The following is an 18,170-nucleotide window of genomic DNA, read 5'->3' as shown; positions in this document are numbered from 1 at the left end:
AATTTTTTTTTTTATTATTGGAGATGGATTTTTGACTTGATGGATGGATTTAGTTTGCTTAAACCAATACAAATGAAGCATTACTATATTGTTGCCAATAATGTTGTTTGTCTTCCCCTGAATATCAATGATTTGGATATTATTTTTGGTATTATTTGAAATATATTCTCAATTTTTTAATTCATTTGCTATTCAGTTTATGTCATTTTATGAATAGTTTTCAATTTTTTTTTTTTTAGTTTTTCTTATTTTGAGAGGTTGCTATTAATGATAATAATGATTTGTATGGTGCTATTTCTGATTTTATTTTTTCCTGTTTGATATACTATTTTAGTGATAAAGGTGTCATAACTTTTTGTATATTGAAATTCCATTGGTGCGATATGAAAATTCTTCTCCTTCTAAATTGGATGTCTACAACTTATATAATTCATCCAAGAAATGTTTCTCCAATCATTTATAATATGTTTCTTAAATCATTTCACTATTTTTAATTTTATGGCGACTTTTCTTTCTAAATCAATATAGTATGATGCAATACAGTGACCTTAAAAATCAACAATTATTTTCTTCTAAGCCACCCATAATTAAAATTATATGAAACTTTAACCACAAATTAAGAAAGTCACAATTGAAATACCAAAGACTAATATCACAAGAGTGCTTACACTTGTATTTCAAAGTACATGCTTACACTCGGCACTTCAAAGTACCAAAACTCATGGTACCTTTTATACAGTAATGATGATATTTCAATTCCGTGAAGTTTTGGCTAACGCCAATCGCTTTCATGTGTATACCTTTCCATTAGAATCTGTTTGTTGTTGGGACGGACACGTCTTCAAGAGTTACAAGAGTGGGCGCTCGCGGAGATGCTGAAGACTTCTAACATCCTCCAGCAAGCACAAGAGGAGATGGAGAGTCATTGGTAGAAATCGAAGACTTGTCGAGTCAGATATACCTAAGCTTCTATACCTGCAGGCTATACGGAAAGAAGCACTTCGACTGCACCCTTCCATACCCACAAATGTGCCAAACCCTGCTTCAACGTTACTCTGTTTCACCCCTTTACGTAGGTAATTATCCTGCAGATTTTTTGACAAAGAAGCTGGGTTTCAAGGGAAATGTCTAAAAATGTCAAAACACCGCCAAGAAATTTGCAAATCTTCAGCTGACTAACAAAAACTATGAGCAAATGATAACCTGTCACTCGATTGCATCACATAAAGAAATATGGCATCCTTGAACACTGCAGCAATGCATAAGGTGATAAGGCATACATACTTCCACGAAAAACAACTATTTGATACACATCTATCTTAAGATTTCGGCCAGAGAGGAGGTCATGTGATTGTCAATCTAAGCATGTCAGGTCATAACAGCAAAGGTGTCAAGAAGGCAGTTTACAAATAACATGGCATGTGAACATTTTGTTTATAGAACACCAAGGCAATCACCCTTTCACAATTACACTTTGTCATGAAAACAACATGGCATATGAGAATTTCTTTTATCAAACCAGAGTAATTGGCCTTTTAAAGTTAAGCATTTTGTCATGTTATGAGAACATTATTGCCTCAAGGCAGTCGAAGGGACGATTCCTCTACATGTTTAATGCAGCACAAAAGATAAATGTTCAAAGCCCAAAAGAGATCATGTATGAAATGCCACCACATTCGAACTGACAGAAGATTGGGCATCTCTGCAAGACAGTCCCAACCTACAGTACTTCATTATCAGTTTCACTTCTTCCTCAATTGGTGTATCCTTTCCAAGGACAAGAAAATAATAACGGCAGACTCACAATGAACATCAACATAAGGACCAAACAAGCAAAACCAGCTTACACACTTTATGAAAAATATCTCAACATTAAAAGCCATTTCGGCCCTACTAAGAAATATCCATGTAGAATGCTTAACAGACGTGAAGATATTTGTCTTGTTTCACCTTAACTACTCCAGTGATGTTAGTCTCCAGTAACGTCACATCATATTATTCTTCTACATGATGCATATGCAATTGGATTGGTTAACATTATCATTAGCAAATTCACAAGAAATGGAAAGACATATATTAACGGAAGAAGCAAAGCCAAACCAAAAATGTATGTAAGGCTATCAGGTAAATTCTTCTTCCAGGAACCACTATGTCTCCATTCATTAGTGTGATGCTTACATAAAGACCCAGGCAAAGGAGGGCATCAAGCAGTCCACAAATAACTTTCAGCGGCACAGCAGTGTCCGAGGGAGCCACTTAAGCCCAATTCTTATCGTTCTCAACTTAAAGAACAGTCAATAAAGCAAAATTGGTGGGCACGATCAATAAAAACTGGAATTACCTGATGTCAAATCCTAACTCGTGTTGCAGATATAATGATGCTTTGTAAGATCAATAGAGGCATTCAATATCTTTGCATTTAATTTGATGCAGGATGATTCCACAAGGATGAGCTGGCAAACAGTCTGTACATCCCAATTGCAAGGATAGAAAATTCAAGCTAATAATAGAAAAATGACCATGTCTAATGTGAACATATTGTTTGTTTTAGCCTTTCATAAACTGCAGGGCCTTCAGGATGCTGCTCTACGTATGCCTTGATGAACAACTTGTCAGCAGTTGCTAGCACAGTGCTTAATGCGAGATTGGGCTCCACAGCACCCTGGTCCTTAAGCCAATTATACATTGTAAGCCTAAGTTTGATCCTTTCTATCTTGTAGGAGATGCATGGTGGAAACTTTCTTAAAATAGACACAGGATAGCCCAAATCGTTTACAAGAAACTCAATCTTTGTCTCAATGGCATCCTTAGACAGATTAAGGATATTTGGAGAATCTTTGACCATCTCAGCAACATCCTTTTTGCTAAAACCAGCATTTACAAAACAATCAAACCTCTCTTGAAGATTCAGTCCCTTCCCTCGAAATAACTTGAGTGCTCTTTTCATTTCCTCCGAGTTTTCAACAAATCCAAGGTCCAATAAGAATTCAGTCTTCATCCTCTGTGATCTTAGCTCTTCCTCCTCAGCTGTCAGGTTTGGGAGTCGCTTAATTTTCTTTCCAACAACCCAGTTCTCCATTACTTCAGGATTTTCCTTCACGATTTCACAGAGCTGATCCTTTGTAACTCTCAAAGCAGTCAGCAATGTTTCAAGTTTCTTTATAGTACATGAACCTAGTAATATAGTCTGTGAACAAACTATCCTTCCAACATCTAGCATAGCCATCTCAATTTCAACAAGAAAATTATAGCAATGCTTTAAATTCCCCAGAAACTTTGCAATTGGGATTTGTGGAAACTGAAGGAATGTACTGCATATCTCATCTGGTCTCAATCCAAATTTTGTCAAGACCCCAATCAGCAATAAGGCATCGGATCCTGAATTCTCAAATATGAGTTCTGGATGCTTTCGAATTAAACTTCCCAACTGCTCCTCACTGCAACCCATCTTGCCAAGCAAGCACAAAATCTCAAGCATTTGCCTCCAATCATACGAATTTTCTTCCATTAAGTGCTCAATCCAATCAAATGCAGGATCAGCACTCCTCAATTTATCTAAAACATCAAAGAACTCCAGATTTGCATCCCCAACCAAAAGATAAGGACTTGAAAGAACAGCTCTGATCACAGTAGATTGACTCAGCCCCACCTTTTCAAAAGAATCAATCTTTTTCTGCAGGACCCCCTCACCGTATCTGAAAATCTCAGGCACTTCCTTGTAAAATTTTCCTACCTTATTCCGTGCAATACCATAATTACACAAGACATGATAGTTCTCCAGCAAAACAGGATCATCATTCAAGAACATCAGTTGCCTTGGAAGCAACGTAGAGTACTCAGAAGGTTTCAATCCCATACTCTCAAAAAATGGTTCAAACTCGTTGATAGGATGGTACCTAAGAAACCGGGTTATAGACCGCCCAATCTCAGCCTGATTATCCACTTTTCCCAACAACTTCCTGAGAAAGTGTGGTGAATTTCTACTCATATTATCAGCATCAGTAAACAGCAAGCTTCTAGTAGAATGCAAGTAATCTAACAAAGCAGCTTGGGCTTCCTTTTCAGCAGCAATTTCCATCATCCTGGCCTTTTTTCTACTATAACCGCTAAAGTTTTTGGCAATTTGGCACGACCCAGTTCCCCAAATTGCCCAAAAATTGCTTCTTGATACTCTAAAGTTGTTATTAACAAAACCAATAGAAACCCATTTGACAATGGATGGTTTTCCAAGTTTCTGCAAATGGGCCAAGACCATTTTTCTTCTATAATGCACAGAGAATCAAAATAGCAACAAATGCTGACTAAATAAGCGAGGAAAAAACTATTATTCTAACTAATAATGCATATGTTATTTTGCATGGGCTTTATTGAGAAGTTGCATACCTCAAGTTATGCAGAAGTTTTTGATGCCTTTGGCTGATGATGCAGCAGTAGCCATTAGAGGAGCAAGGAGTTCATTGACACCAGGAGACAAAAACACAAGGGTTTATAGGCTCTGAAGACGAAAGTGCTTACAATAACGTCAAACTCAAGGCTATTAAGGTAAATATGGACTTTATGCAAAGGGTATTGCAAGTATTGGGTTTTTTTTTTTTTCAAAATGTATTTAAACCAATTAAGAGGCCGTACATTTTTCACACTTTTGACTTTGACTTTAGTGGCAAGAAAAAAGTTTTTTGATATTGGAAAATTTTCGCATATTTTTATTTATCTTTTGAGTACTCTGGAAAACTATTTTAATTGAAAAGTTTTGTGACAAGCTTGCCATTCCGCTCCAAAAATAAAATAAAATAAAACAAAAAGTTGTTTTCTGATTTTCTAACCTTCGAAAGCAGCCTAAAAACTTAAAAAAAAACTCCAACAAGGAAAAGGTTACCAAATTTTTAGGTTCCATTTGGATTGCCATTTTTAATTATTTTTTTTTGTAAAAAATGCACTTTAATGATTTCATGGATATAAGTTAAACAAGGTTAATGGAAAATGTGTCTATGAGAAAAATAAAAAATTATCCTTAAAAAACTACATTCCAAATAACATCTTTTTTCAGCGAAACAATTAATACAAAACCAATGTCATGCAACGTGAAACAATTAATATGCTCTTCTTGCCGAAACCTTCAATTTCACCCTTTTTCCCTTTTTTTTTTAAAAAAAATATTAAAACAGAAATACATTCTTCTTACTTTTCATGTATCTTGAATTCCATTTTTGGAACCTAAACAAATAATACAAATCTCTAAATAATACAAGCTCAGCCGATCGCAGGATAGTCCTCTGGTCCTGTGACATGGGTTCGAGTCTGGCCTTTCTTATTGCCTGGATGCTCTTGGGGATAGGGTACTTCAGGTCCAGGGAGATTAGTCTCGCAAAAAGCTTGAATACACCTTGAGTTGACAAAAATAATAATAATAATAATAAAAAAATAACTTCAGATCAATTAATAAAGCAAATAAGAAACTCAATACTTTTCGTTTGGTGCCATGCCAATTGTGCCACAACCAATACGTTCTCTTCGTAATCTCCTAATCTCAACATTCCAATCCCTCTCTTTTCAAGCCGCATACATCCAGCAGATGACGATACATATGTGACTAGTCTACCATTCAGCTTTCCACCGGTGGCCGGCGCTTTAGAAGTTTACCAGACTGGAAAAAATGGCGTCTAGTTTTTTGGTCCAATTACCGAGAGATACCTCAATAGGAAACACTTGTATTATGGGCAGATTCTGATCATTTTCAGCGGCAAGACCATTATTGGCGTGCAATGAAATGTGCAAAAAGTTAATTGTTCCCCGGCAGTTCAACTCAAGCAAATAAACACCATAACCGCATCCAAAAAAGCAGGCAGAACAAATCGAGTTGTATTTGAGGAAGAAAATCAGACAAAACGAAGGACAGCTACGTCTTTATCAAAGCTAAGATACAGAAATTAAATCTGCCACCCGTAACATGGCATCCTTATAACATCTACAACTACAAAAAATTTGTCCATTACAATAATTAGGTGCTGCAACAATAAAACATTTAATTTGCATATCGTCATCCAAGTTTGCTCCTTTCTCAAATGCAATAACCTAAAGCTCCTGAGAACCTGGGTTACAAAGAATAGAAAGGTAAAAGAAAGAGTAAGACAAAAATTAACATGTAGCAACTATTAAGCAGCTAATAATTCGTTAAGAATCCTGCAGGGGCCAAGTTATCTTAGGAATGTGCTTAGGAAAGGGGCAAGGAATAGCAATCAGCTGGCTGAAACATGCTTACAATGAGGTTATAATCATTGCTTTGGCATGTAATACGGGTACCCTCCTAGTGCTGAAGGTGGAGTTGGAGGATCTTTCTTATGACCAAACTGGGGATACGAAGTCGGTGATTGGCCTGGGTATGCACCAGCTCCTACTACAGGTGGACTTGAGTATGCAGTACCAGGATATGCTGCCAATGGTTGAGGATAAGCATATCCAACCGGATTTCCAGAGCCAGAATGAACATTATGAGGGGGAGGGTATGCAGAAGCCAAACCAACAGGTACTGGAACAATTGGTGATGGTAACTGTGTGTGCATAACTTTGCCTTTGTGGTTATCAGCAAGCTTCACAGTTATATTTCTTCCCTGCAACCATTTTGAAAAGACAAAATTCCTTCATAATGATCACCAACAAAGACACACATTTCGTATTTACACAGATATTACATGCACCAAAAAGAGGGCTGCTGGTTTGCTACCTAGGGTAAATAATCATACAATAAAAACAATTAAAAAAAATGATAGAGTGGCTTCTGTTGTAGCTCAATCAACACCATTCAAAAGTAACATCCAAAGAATTCACACTGGATCTGACTTCCTGATGTACTGAATATTAATATCAGAAATAATTGTTAACATTTAAAATTTTCTGAAAGCTTTTCCTCTGTTCTTCTGATATCATGTAGTTGTAGCCTGTCCAATCTTAATAGTTTTAATGTTAAAAGAGCTTTCGAGTATATCAGAGTAGCAAAAAAAAAGTCGTGTCTTTGCGAGTCTAAGGATAATCATTCACAGCCACAGTAGCACAGAACTGATGCATCAACCTTTTCTTGCTATCAGTCTATCCACGGAACGCATGATGGTGTGGTGGCTAATGCATGCAACTGTTAACTCAGACCAGTCTTTAACAAAAGTATCAAGCCCACAACTTTTTACATTCTAGATGGTAGTACAAAGGCATATATGGCATGAAACTCCTTTGGCTACTACAACCAGACTTCACATTAGCATTAACTTGAGAAAGTATCTTTCCTTGGATAACATCCTCATCTGCACATAACTACATGGAGTACATAGGACAACGCATATGCTAACATATTTGAATCGTAATGCCCCTGCACATTGTCCTAAATCAGATTTTGCTTGGAAAGAGCTTAGGATTTGCTAATTTATAACACATTTTACTTTGAACGTCTGATATACATCTAATTCTTACACATATCTGGCTGTACACAAGCAGAACACCTGTCCTACAAGATTGAAAGTTAAAAGACTGCAATTTCAACTTCACCAACAAGAACTACATAACTTGTATAAGCACAGAAGTCAGATATGAAGTTGTGCCTACTCACCCCAAGCATCTTTTGTGGATCATCTATAGCTCTCTTTGCACCTTCCACAGTTTTGAAAGTAACAAAGCCAAAACCACTGCACATGTACAGTCAGATTCATCACATTTTGCTCATAACAGATTCCCTAATTTTAGTAGCAACATAGAGATAGGAAGGTTTCATACCGTGATCTGTTTGTTTCCTTGTCATATGCCACTGAACCTTCTTCTATCTCACCATTCTTTGCAAAGAAGCTCAGTAGCATTTCACTGGTAGTTTCCGGTGACAAACTACCAATATAGAGCTTTCTCTGGGCCTGATCAGGTGTAGTGCTGGAGCTGCTCAAGCCCTCACAGGCTAGGTTACAGACAGCCATGCGACCCTAAAACCAACAGATAGAGAAAGCATAAAATCAAAAGATGGTTTGTTTAAGTAACGGGCAGCACCAATGCACTAAAGTGGTCAATGAACTAATATTCAAAATGCACGAAATAAATGAGGTTAAAATCAAGTAGATCAGGATAACACGTCAACTGTACTCAATCTATGAAGACTTCGGTGATTACACCAAGTTTTATTGTTGCAAAATGGAAGCTAAAACATGAACTCTCCAGAATAGTCTCTCAGGAAGAATGAAGCAAGAAGTCTGAAGTCAAATTTTCAACACTACTGCAAGCCAGTTAAACTACACAACTATTGGCCCAAAAAGTCAATCAATTTAACTAAGTAAAAGAGGGCTTAAAATATCACAGAATCAGCTATATGCAATGTTAAACATACTGAGACACAAACAAAACAGAAAGAGAAACACTCCATTTACTAAATTAGCACAACAAATAAGATACAAAGCTGTATTCTGACTTTGTGTCCTCAATTAGACAACAATAGCATTATCAACATAGCCTTAAGGCAAACCAAAAGTATGAGGCTAAGCTCATGCAGCTTTGCCTTTTACCTAAAAGAAGAAATTCTCCTCCTCCTAGTGACATGTCTTTGCAAAATAAAAGAAGCAACCTCTCATTGCACGAAGGTTGAACCCAGTAAACTATTAACTTTTCTGTCTTTCTTCTTTCCCTGGAAGTGTCAAATGCAACTACCTTATTACATTTTGGTCTTTCCTTTTAGAACCAGTTTGCAGAAACAGAAAGATTATTACAAAGCTCTCTCTTACTAACAATTAGGCGACACTTGAACTTGATGATGTAGATCACAGAAAAACATAAGAAGCCAAAAGTTAATTTTTCAACTCTTTTTCCATTTTACACAATAGGCAACCATAGCAAAGATCAGTGAGCCTAATGAAGGAGAGTGGTAATTGCTTACATCAATCATTTTGCTTGGCGCTTTTAAAGCTCTTTGAGCTGACTCCATGTCTTTGTATGTGATGAAACCATAGCCACGTGATTTTCCTGTAGCTTTGTCAGCTATTACAGCACCCTCTTCAATTTCTCCATGCTCTTCAAATGCCTGAACAGTAACAACCACATGAGATTTTTCTGTCATTAAGCTTATTACTTTTGCTGGAAAGTCTTGAAGCCATTATGCTGGGAAAAGAGAACCATAAGCAAATAAATTTTCTCTTGTGATGGCCATGTCACAGGCAACTTTTACAAAGGGAACCTAAAACAAGCATACAACAATGCACTCACAGCACACAAGGTCTCTGAAGTAGTATTCCAGGATAAACCACGAACAAAAAGCTTTCGAAGGGCTGGATCTGCTCTTGCAACACTTCTAATTTCTTCAGCAATAAAAGGATATTGGAACCCTCTTCAAGCCACAACATGCAAACAAGCACACATGCATAATGTCAATTCACGCAGCATCCCACCAGGAGGACAGCAGGATATGGCCCATTTGACCAAAGGCACATAACTCACACATGCAAAATGAACTATGGTCAATATACAAGAAAAAATACACATAAATAGGAGATTAAGCACACAATCCATCAGCTCACTAACAAGAAACCTCTTAGAATTACCTATAGACAATTATATGCACATGATGCAAAAGAACAATGCACATAACTCACGCATGCAAAATGAACTATGGTCAATATAAAAGAAAAAATACACATAAATAGGAGATTAAGCACACAGTCGATCAGCTCACTAACAAGAAACCTCTTAGAATTACCTATAGACAATTATATGCACATGATGCAAAAGAGCAATGCATAACGGATGCACTAAAAACAGGATCCTAAATGTGAATGGGGCAGAAGAATGGTTATTAAGTTGAATAGATTGAACAAAAGCAAAAACGCCAAGAATCACATAGATCAACACAGGTTTTGCACATCTTTGAAGACAATATTTATTTTTCAAAGTTTCAACAGGAAAGTAAGAACAAATCAAGCCATGTGGTAACTAATAAAGAACAGTACAATATGGTCCTTTCTTCAAGGCCTCAAAAATTATTTTCCTCAAAACGTACCATTGGAAGTAAGGACAGATTGAAGAAAGATAGACACACTCAGACACCGATTCAGAAGCTAATAAAACAATTTCCAGAAGTTCCACTTGTGTCCAGAATATTATCTATGATGCTTCAAAGCAGATTTTTCACATCAATCCAGTATGACATAGTTCAACCACTAGTTAAATCCACAATGCTAAGTACCATGTCCGTACAGTCCACCACTAGTTAAATCCACAATGTTAAATACCATGCCCGTACAGGCTTCATCTCCCTCTCCCTCCCCCTAGACATCTAGCTATCTATCCCAGAGAAGTAAGAACACAAAACAGGGGAAAAAGAGAAGAATCTAAGTCATTGCTTTTTTGAGTTCCAAAAAATGTTGAAGACAAAAGATGTAATCAATTCAATCTTGTTCTCAGTACAAGTGAAAGACAGTAGTACCAAGCACAAGGTAGAAACGTCTGAGCATGTAGTTGCACAAGAATGATGATCAATAGAGACCCATAGTAACTCTCTCTCTCCCCCCACCCCCCCCCCCCCCTCCTTCCCTCTCCAAAAAATTTATAGAGACATGAAGAAGAGTCCATCTAACCACAAACAAGCCCAGATATAAACATATACACATCCTTTTTATGTACACATTTTTGTGGGTAGGCAGCAGGTGTCATGTTCAGGAAGTACAATGCCATGCCATACAATTTGGACCATGCTTCGTATCTATGCATTCCAAATCTGGCCGCATATCAAGGAAAAAGTTACACATTAAATAACTCAAAACTAGAGAAAAGAAGAATTACATGTTCACCAAATTACTGGGTGAACTGCGATAAGACTAAGGAAGAAGCCACAAGGACTCATAAACATAATCTAGGTTCTACTTAATTCAATTTAAAACTTATCCACATGTTCTGAATCAACCTTCATTTATAATCTATCGTGATTGCATAATATGGCTGCAGATTTCTTTCAACAAATAGAGACTTGTTTCTGCTGGCATTAGCTAAATCAACTAAATATCGTATCCATCCATTTATTACTTCATCATCTGCTATATGACAATTTTAAGTAGGGAAAAAGCATTTTTTTGTGCTATCACTTGTAAATCCAGAAGTTTTGTTCATAGTTCCTCCATAACTATAGCGGCTTAGCTTCATCTACTAGTTAGTGTCGTCATAGACTCTCCAACATTTAAAATGGCTAACAGACAGAAAGTGATCCAGGTACCTTCACCTAAAACTTCATCTGGCTTCCCAAATTCCACAAACACCTGCTGCAAACCTAGACTATATCTTTGGTCCTTTAGGGACCAAAAAAATTTTAAAAACAAAATTAAACAACATCTTTGACTTCTAGTGTCAGATGCAGCTAATTCTTAGCGATATTTTCAAATCACAGGCTCGCTTCAGGTGCACAACAATGAAAACAAACTTACAATTTAACTGTGCCCTAACTTCGGATGATCTGTTCTAATTACCCACTTTCCAGGAATGCATCAGCAATTACATGGGGCTGCAGTGGTTCCTCTACTGCTGCCTGTTCAGCTATCACTCTATCAAAACTAATATAATTTCCAGAAGCAAAAACAAGCATTTACTTACCATGATTCCCTTAGTCAAAAGTTCACATAAAAACTTTGCATATCCTCAGCAGAAAATCTGGGGCAGTGTAATTAAAGCCTAAATGCTCCTCTACTTTTGGTTGTACTACATAAGATAACTTGACATTCAAAACAGCAAAGAAAATCTCCTCCAAAGCCCTCATGCATTCAATTATCTCTCACCACTATTTCTGTCTATGTCTTTATCTGCAGTCGAACGGAAACTCATTCATGTCATAGAAGTAAAACTGCAAAAAAAGATGACAAATTTACTTCTTTCTTGCAATTGTACACCAAAAAGGGTTCTAAAAAGTCCATGTCAACGAGCCTAAATGCAGGATAAGAAGAGTTAATCACCAAAACCGGTTTCCAAAAGGACAGCTTAGTAGCCATGAAACCAACAATAATGACATTATTAGTTGGTCCAATAAAATTACTAACTTGAATGCAGCTCTCAGCCAAAAATTGAAAATAAATAGATATAAGAAACTAGGCCAATAATCAGGTTAAACTTGTCTGACAAAACTTGCATCGAAGCAATTTATACAATCCAATAAAAATTCATCCTCTTTGAATCAGAAGGGGCGAAGAAAGTCACGATATAAGTTCAAAGAAATTGAGCACACGATAATTCAAACCAACCCAGAAACAATTATAGAACCAATTTCACCAAAAAAGAAAAAAGAGAAAAGCAAAACTCTACTCAACTATCTCGAGCACCAACTGTTCGAAGAAATTACAAAGAGAGCACAAAAAAACAATCCCACAAATATTCAAGTACCAGCAGCATATAGAAGCAAAACCCATAAAACTCACACAACTAAAAACGCTCATGCAATTTAAAACTGATCACAAATATCGAAAAAAATGAGGAAGAAGAAGAGGAATTTGGGGATAGAGCATACAGTTTGACTAGGAGGTCAGTCAGTTGAGGCTTGGCTAACGGTTCAAGCAGCGTGCGCAGCTCTTCTACTGATGCAGATGAAGAGGAAGACAGAGATAAAGTCAGCGAAGTGGGTTGTGATAAATTCAGATCGAATTTTCCGTTGCCCAATTGGTCCAGCTTTCGCTTCTTTATCTCCTCCATCAGTTTATCCTCTCCTCCACTTGGTTCTTTCCCTCTTATTTTCTGCCTCAATGAAAGTCTTGATTTTGCTTCGCTTCGCTCGCTCGCCCGCTCGCTTTTTAAGACTATGTAGTGCGTGTTGGTCTACAGCAGACTACCGTAGTCTTAGCTTGCTTGCTATAGCCTATAGGGTAAGTTACGCTAGGGATTTTAAAGGAAATACGTTATAGAAATTAAAAAAAAAAAGAGAAAAAAGAAAAGCTATTTTGTCGCAAAAATTCCCTGTAAATCTCTAACCCTCGCTATACTAAAAGTGCGAGTTGGAGTTGCTACAGTGCTCATGGACTGGTTATCCAGTAATTTTGAGCAACTTCGGTGGCATTTTCATAGGCAGATATACTGGTTATGCTGTAAATTTCGACAATTCCAGTGGCATTTCATAGGCATTTGTTTGGGCTTACCCTCTTAGTCCCGAGTTCAGACGCTAGAATTCTTTCCCCTCTCTCCCTCCAGTGGCATTTTTTAGGAAGCATATATGTGCCATATATAAAGCTTGATGCCCTTTACGGTGTTGCATTGTTAGTTCTTTCTTCTTCTTTTTATTTTTTTCTTGCCTTTATTATAAAGGATAAAATAGATTTATTCTGTAACAAAATAATAAAACAACAATTTTACTATAATTTCGAATATTCCCATATTTTTACGTTCAATTTCTCCATATTTATCTACTATATTTAACACACATTTCTTCAATTTTTCTTTATTAACATCACCCAAATTAAGCCCTTGCACTTGTTTTCCCTATAATACTTCACTTTTATAAGAGAATTATTGTTACAAATATTTTTATTCTAATTAGTTATATACACATCTGAGTGTGCCTTAATCACTATTATGTATAACAAGAAAAGATTTATTGAACATGTTTAAACTAATTCTTGATAAGAAATTTCATAAAAGTAATGTACTACCTAACCTTTAGCTTTAGATACTTTTATTCGTATTTTCTTCATTCAAAGTTTTAGCTCTCTTGCCTATGTAATTTTGAGAGAAAACCATTTGAAAAAGCAACATATTGGATGTGTTTCTTTCTCCAATTGAAGACCTGGATTTGGCGGTTTTACAAGGCGAAGTCTTGACACTCTCATCTAGCTGATCTTGTTTAAACTTATTTCATTATTGATTAGATACAAATAGTATGTGCATAATTTTAAGAGTGATTAGCGTCACCATATTTATGATATTTGTATGTACTCGTACATTTTAAATGGATGCATCATTTATTTATAATATCAAGAATTCGCAAAGATCTTAAGCCAAAGACTGACTATCTAAGAGAAAATTACAAATCAAATGAGTAAACGAGTAACGGCAATATTCAATTTACCTAAAGTCAAATTCTCCACATTTATTAACACCTATCATGTTTTAAATATATAACCATTTTACATTAATCCACTTGCCTTCATTTGATCTTGATTAACATAGACTTAGGGCATCCTCACGCATTGCGTGAGGCTGAAAAAACTAGTGATTCAAAAAAAAGTGGTAAATAATACAGTTGGTGCAATTATTTGCACTTGAAATTTACCCCAAAAAAAAAAAGAAAATGATCCCAATTTTTTAATCTATTTTGATTCTTTTGTGGCGATATATTTGTACGTGGGAAAACATCTGTAATGTACATGCATATTTACACAGGTAAAATGGTAATGGACTTTCCAAACTAAACTTAAGTTTTTATATAGAATTTAACAAAAAAGAAATGTGCATAAAAATAAATTTGGAAAGTCTAAAATTTGAAGTATAAGTCCCTCAATCAAAGTCGAATTTGATTAAGAAGTAAGAGCTGAATAGGATTCCAAGAAATTGGAATGACCTAAAATGGCAGCTGACACCAAGGCGATCACAATCGTAGGGCTTTTCTTTAGTTCTAATTTCAAATTCCCTTGCCGTTAATCTTTAGTTACCTATTTATACTTCTTGTTTGATGGTGGCTGTTTTTTTAAAAAAAAAAAAAAAAATCCCCTTTCTCTTTTTAATTTTTTCTGAGTTCACTCTTCATTGTTTTGTGCATATTGTATTTACAGCAATGTCCTTATCCAATTTTTAGTGCTTTGGTATCAACACTTGTTATTAGGACTAATTTTTTGTGACCAAAGATTGCTATCTGGAACTTAGCATCAAAAAGTTGAAAACATTCCTGTGACAAAATCTCATCCTGTACACAAACTTGTGATCATTCAGCTGTGAGTATAAAACACAATCTTTTATACCATATATAACTCAGAACTCCTCAAAGATTTCGATGCAATTTATGCTTATCATGCGCAAAATTTCAAAATCAAGAAAGACCATACACAAGCTAATCATGGATGTTCATCAATTTTCAGACTTTGATTTGTTGTAATACAATCAATATGTATGTGAAAGTTCCTATTGCCTAATGGTGTGTAATTTGCTCTTGCTTTCCAACCAAGTTATGTTTCAAGAAAGCTCAACTCAAGGGTCCCTTTTAATTCCCCATCGTCGGAGTAGCAAAGTTGTGGGGCACTGATATCACTGAAGCAATTCTTTTCTTCTGCAGAATTCTACAAGCAGGCTTATAGGACAGATATTGACTTGATTATGATCCCATTTCATCTAGCTTATTTTAGATGAGAAAGGGGTACTCTCAGAATCTTCTGAAATCAGAATATCTACATTTTCAAGTGTGGTAGACAGGTAAGTGGGAGATGTAATTGCTGAATTTTGAGTTTCCAATAGGCTCTTTGCAGTTTCTTGCTGCTTATCAAGTATCAGTTTCAACTGTCTTGCTTGTTCTTCAATGCTCAACTGTAATTTGCGCTGTACCTAACCACACAAGGGCAAGAAGCTTAAAAGGATACTCAAGAATTAACTGTGACAGTATCAGTTGTAGAAGTAGAACTGCTCCTGATGGATTATTCCCGGGAAGAGAAAGATTCTTGTAGGAAATGCACTATAAAACTGAATTATGATGCAGATGGATATGAATATCTGTAAATGAGCATAAACAGTTACTGGATGTGTCATTTTGATTCCCTGATCTATAAGATTCTGCACATTTCCCTCTCGTTAAGAAACTTAACAGCTGTAAAACGTTTTGTATTTTATCTGCTGTTTTAATTAGATTATGATGATGAAAAGAGGAATGAGAAAAATAAATTTGATTTCTATCAGTACAGAAATTGTGAACCTCTTTGTTGGATCTCTAGCAAGTTTATTAATCTCATTAGAGTACCAAAATGCTACCTCTAATTGATCGTGAAGACGCCTCTGGACATCCAGTTGCAGCTGTAACGCTTCCTTGAGTTGCATTCCACTGCCAAAAAGAGTCAGGTTTCAGATGCTAAACATCCTCTCTCAAAAATTCTGGAGAGTTGAGTGCGGGAGTATTAGTTTCATTACTGATGATCCATCGTTACTCCATTTAGAGAGATTAAATGAACATGAATGAGTAGCATTAAATCAGAGAGCTAAAAGAACATACAAGACAAAGTCTTGGAAACCAAAACGAACAGACCAAATTATATCATGGGTTCTTGCTAAGAATGAATTATTACTTTTTTATGTCAATCTGTGCTTCATTGCTTGTGCAAGGTCCTTTGTCAGATTTTCCTGCAATGACAAGGATGATCAATTTAAACTAGAATCAGTTTCGTAAATGCTGATAACATACGCAATTTAAGCAGAGATGCTTTCTAGCCCCAAAATTATTTTCTCACTAGCTGCTTCTGTAGGAGAAGCCATTTAAAACTTCCTATCTTCATAGCTCCAAGTTACCGGATGCAAACGTTTAATAGGAGAAGGATGGTGAAAGTATATTGCTTGTCCAAGTTTACAAATGCTAATCTTTATAAAGTGTTGGTTCAATAATTGATGTAAACCCTTTAAACCATGTTATGGCTTTGTCGAGATTGCAATACTGATCTTTTTATACTAATTACACTGCAAATGAATAACCTGAAGCAATCTTAGGATCAAACATGACAACTTTCCTAACATATTGTGCAAAATTGTTTGTCAAGCGCGTACCTTCTGCAGATGCTGGGATGTACTTCGCATTTCGATATTTCTACAAAGAAAACAAATGAGAAAAGAAGACACCTGATTTAGAAACGGGTACAGAGTGCAGAAACCAGCTTAAGAATTGATGTCATCGAGAAAGAAATACCTGCAAATGACTTTTGACATGGAAGATGGTTAATCCCTCCCATTCCATCAGCTTTAATATTGCCTTGGGTGTAGCCTCTGAGTATGATCCAAAAAATTTTCAATAACGATATGTTTCTTATAGACAGAAAAGGGTCTGTATTTAATGACTTACTGTCAGCACCACCAAGGTGGTTTACACACTCGACAAATCGATCATGAAGCTCCTGAGTCCATCTGATCCGTGTCTTGTTGGTTACAGCTCCTGCAGCAGAGGCAGGATTGGTAGAAATAGGAGAAATACATCCAGAACTTCTCCCAGACGGCTTCACATTTGGGAAGTGAGGGTCATACAAATTGCACGAGACCTGTGAGGACATTTCTAGCAACAATCAGAACTAATTTTCTCGTTCGAGAAAGCAGTACATAAAAGAATTCGTGCTTCACATCTAGAAATGAGATTATTCCTCTGAAAAAAACTTACTCCAACATCTTGATTTCTCTGAAGAGGCATGGTATGTTGTCTCTTATTGGGATTATCAACGTCACCTAACAGTTTCTTTTTGAGTTGCCACAGCCTCTCTTTCTCTGTAAGATCGCTAAAAGGATGTCTATAGGATGCTTCTGAACTGATATATTGGCTGTTTGAGGTTTGAGAGTTTGGAACCGCTTGCAAGGTGGTATTCGCTGGGAAACTGCAGGGCTCTAGCTTTCTTGGAGGTGAATCTGTAAACAAACAATTCTCAGATTGGTCATATGATGGAATATGTACATCATGATTAATCTTGGAAAGCTGGGTGCTGCAGGTGGACTGATTATCTCTGGCACCAAGTTGTGTTAATCCCATGTAAACTTCCGCTGCATAGAAAGCAGAAGCTGATCCAATTTGGCCCATAATGGTGCTAGATGAGTTATTAGGCCAAAAGTTTTGCCTCTGTGAGCCTTCATCTCTGTCTGCAGACTGAAAACAAAGCCCCATGTCGGAGGCCTCCGGCGGATTACCAAAACTCTGGGGAAACCTGTATGAAAATTCTGAAGCATAATCACTTGTGTGTCCACAGTTCTGCAGCATTCTTTCATAGCTCCCAATCTTTTGGATATTCATTGACGGTATTATGATTATGCTGGTGAGATGCAACAACTCAAAACTTTGGACCAAGAACAGCAACAAAAGGTGAGTTCCACTGAAGTTATCAAGACCAAAGTTGCAAGAAATAACTGTAGGGAATCGATCTTTTTTATTAACGAACTCCTTAGAAGTATAAGCTGTGGCAAAAAGGACAGAAGGCATCAACAAGAGCAGGTTAGACAAAATGAACAGGAGCCATCTGTAATAT

At 36.5% G+C, this 18,170-nt stretch overlaps 3 protein-coding genes across 7 annotated transcripts; all 3 read right to left on the bottom strand.

The window, feature by feature from the left end:
- Positions 1-616: 616 nt before the first annotated feature.
- LOC113691671 (transcription termination factor MTEF18, mitochondrial-like) lies at positions 617-4,530 on the bottom strand. 4 transcript variants are annotated; one of them, XM_072053092.1, is made up of 3 exons: positions 2,342-4,530; positions 1,204-1,249; positions 617-1,085 (listed from the first exon to the last, which is right to left on the bottom strand). In XM_072053092.1, the coding sequence occupies exon 1, from the start codon at positions 4,253-4,255 to the stop codon at positions 2,525-2,527; it is 1,731 nt and encodes a 576-aa protein (XP_071909193.1). In that variant the 5' UTR covers positions 4,256-4,530; the 3' UTR covers positions 617-1,085; positions 1,204-1,249; positions 2,342-2,524. The 4 variants fall into 4 exon arrangements, with proteins under 4 accessions (XP_071909193.1, XP_071909192.1, XP_071909194.1 ...); XM_072053091.1 differs by lacking the exon at positions 1,204-1,249 and having other exon boundaries at positions 2,342-4,262; positions 4,384-4,527; XM_072053093.1 differs by lacking the exon at positions 1,204-1,249 and having other exon boundaries at positions 2,342-4,234; positions 4,384-4,524.
- Positions 4,531-5,876: 1,346 nt separating this feature from the next.
- Positions 5,877-12,819, bottom strand: LOC113694174 (UBP1-associated protein 2C). Its single transcript, XM_027213039.2, has 7 exons — positions 12,500-12,819; positions 9,223-9,343; positions 8,897-9,040; positions 7,759-7,955; positions 7,595-7,670; positions 6,260-6,608; positions 5,877-6,089 (listed from the first exon to the last, which is right to left on the bottom strand). The coding sequence occupies exons 1-6, from the start codon at positions 12,679-12,681 to the stop codon at positions 6,273-6,275; spliced, it is 1,056 nt and encodes a 351-aa protein (XP_027068840.1). The 5' UTR covers positions 12,682-12,819; the 3' UTR covers positions 5,877-6,089; positions 6,260-6,272.
- Positions 12,820-14,963: 2,144 nt separating this feature from the next.
- Positions 14,964-18,170, bottom strand: LOC113692515 (uncharacterized). 2 transcript variants are annotated; one of them, XM_027210936.2, is made up of 7 exons: positions 17,318-18,170; positions 17,009-17,201; positions 16,856-16,932; positions 16,717-16,756; positions 16,245-16,299; positions 15,934-16,003; positions 14,964-15,513 (listed from the first exon to the last, which is right to left on the bottom strand). In XM_027210936.2, exons 1-7 carry the CDS (start codon positions 18,122-18,124, stop codon positions 15,304-15,306), a joined length of 1,452 nt encoding a protein of 483 aa, XP_027066737.2. In that variant the 5' UTR covers positions 18,125-18,170; the 3' UTR covers positions 14,964-15,303. The 2 variants fall into 2 exon arrangements, 1 of the variants encoding a protein (XP_027066737.2); XR_011815899.1 differs by having other exon boundaries at positions 15,410-15,513; positions 15,934-16,053.

The sequence above is a fragment of the Coffea arabica genome, chromosome 6c (genome assembly GCF_036785885.1).
Source record: "Coffea arabica cultivar ET-39 chromosome 6c, Coffea Arabica ET-39 HiFi, whole genome shotgun sequence".
NCBI classification, from domain to species: Eukaryota; Viridiplantae; Streptophyta; class Magnoliopsida; order Gentianales; family Rubiaceae; genus Coffea; species Coffea arabica.
The sequence above is the reverse complement of the archived record's forward strand: the minus strand, read 5'-3'. Positions and strand labels throughout refer to the sequence as shown.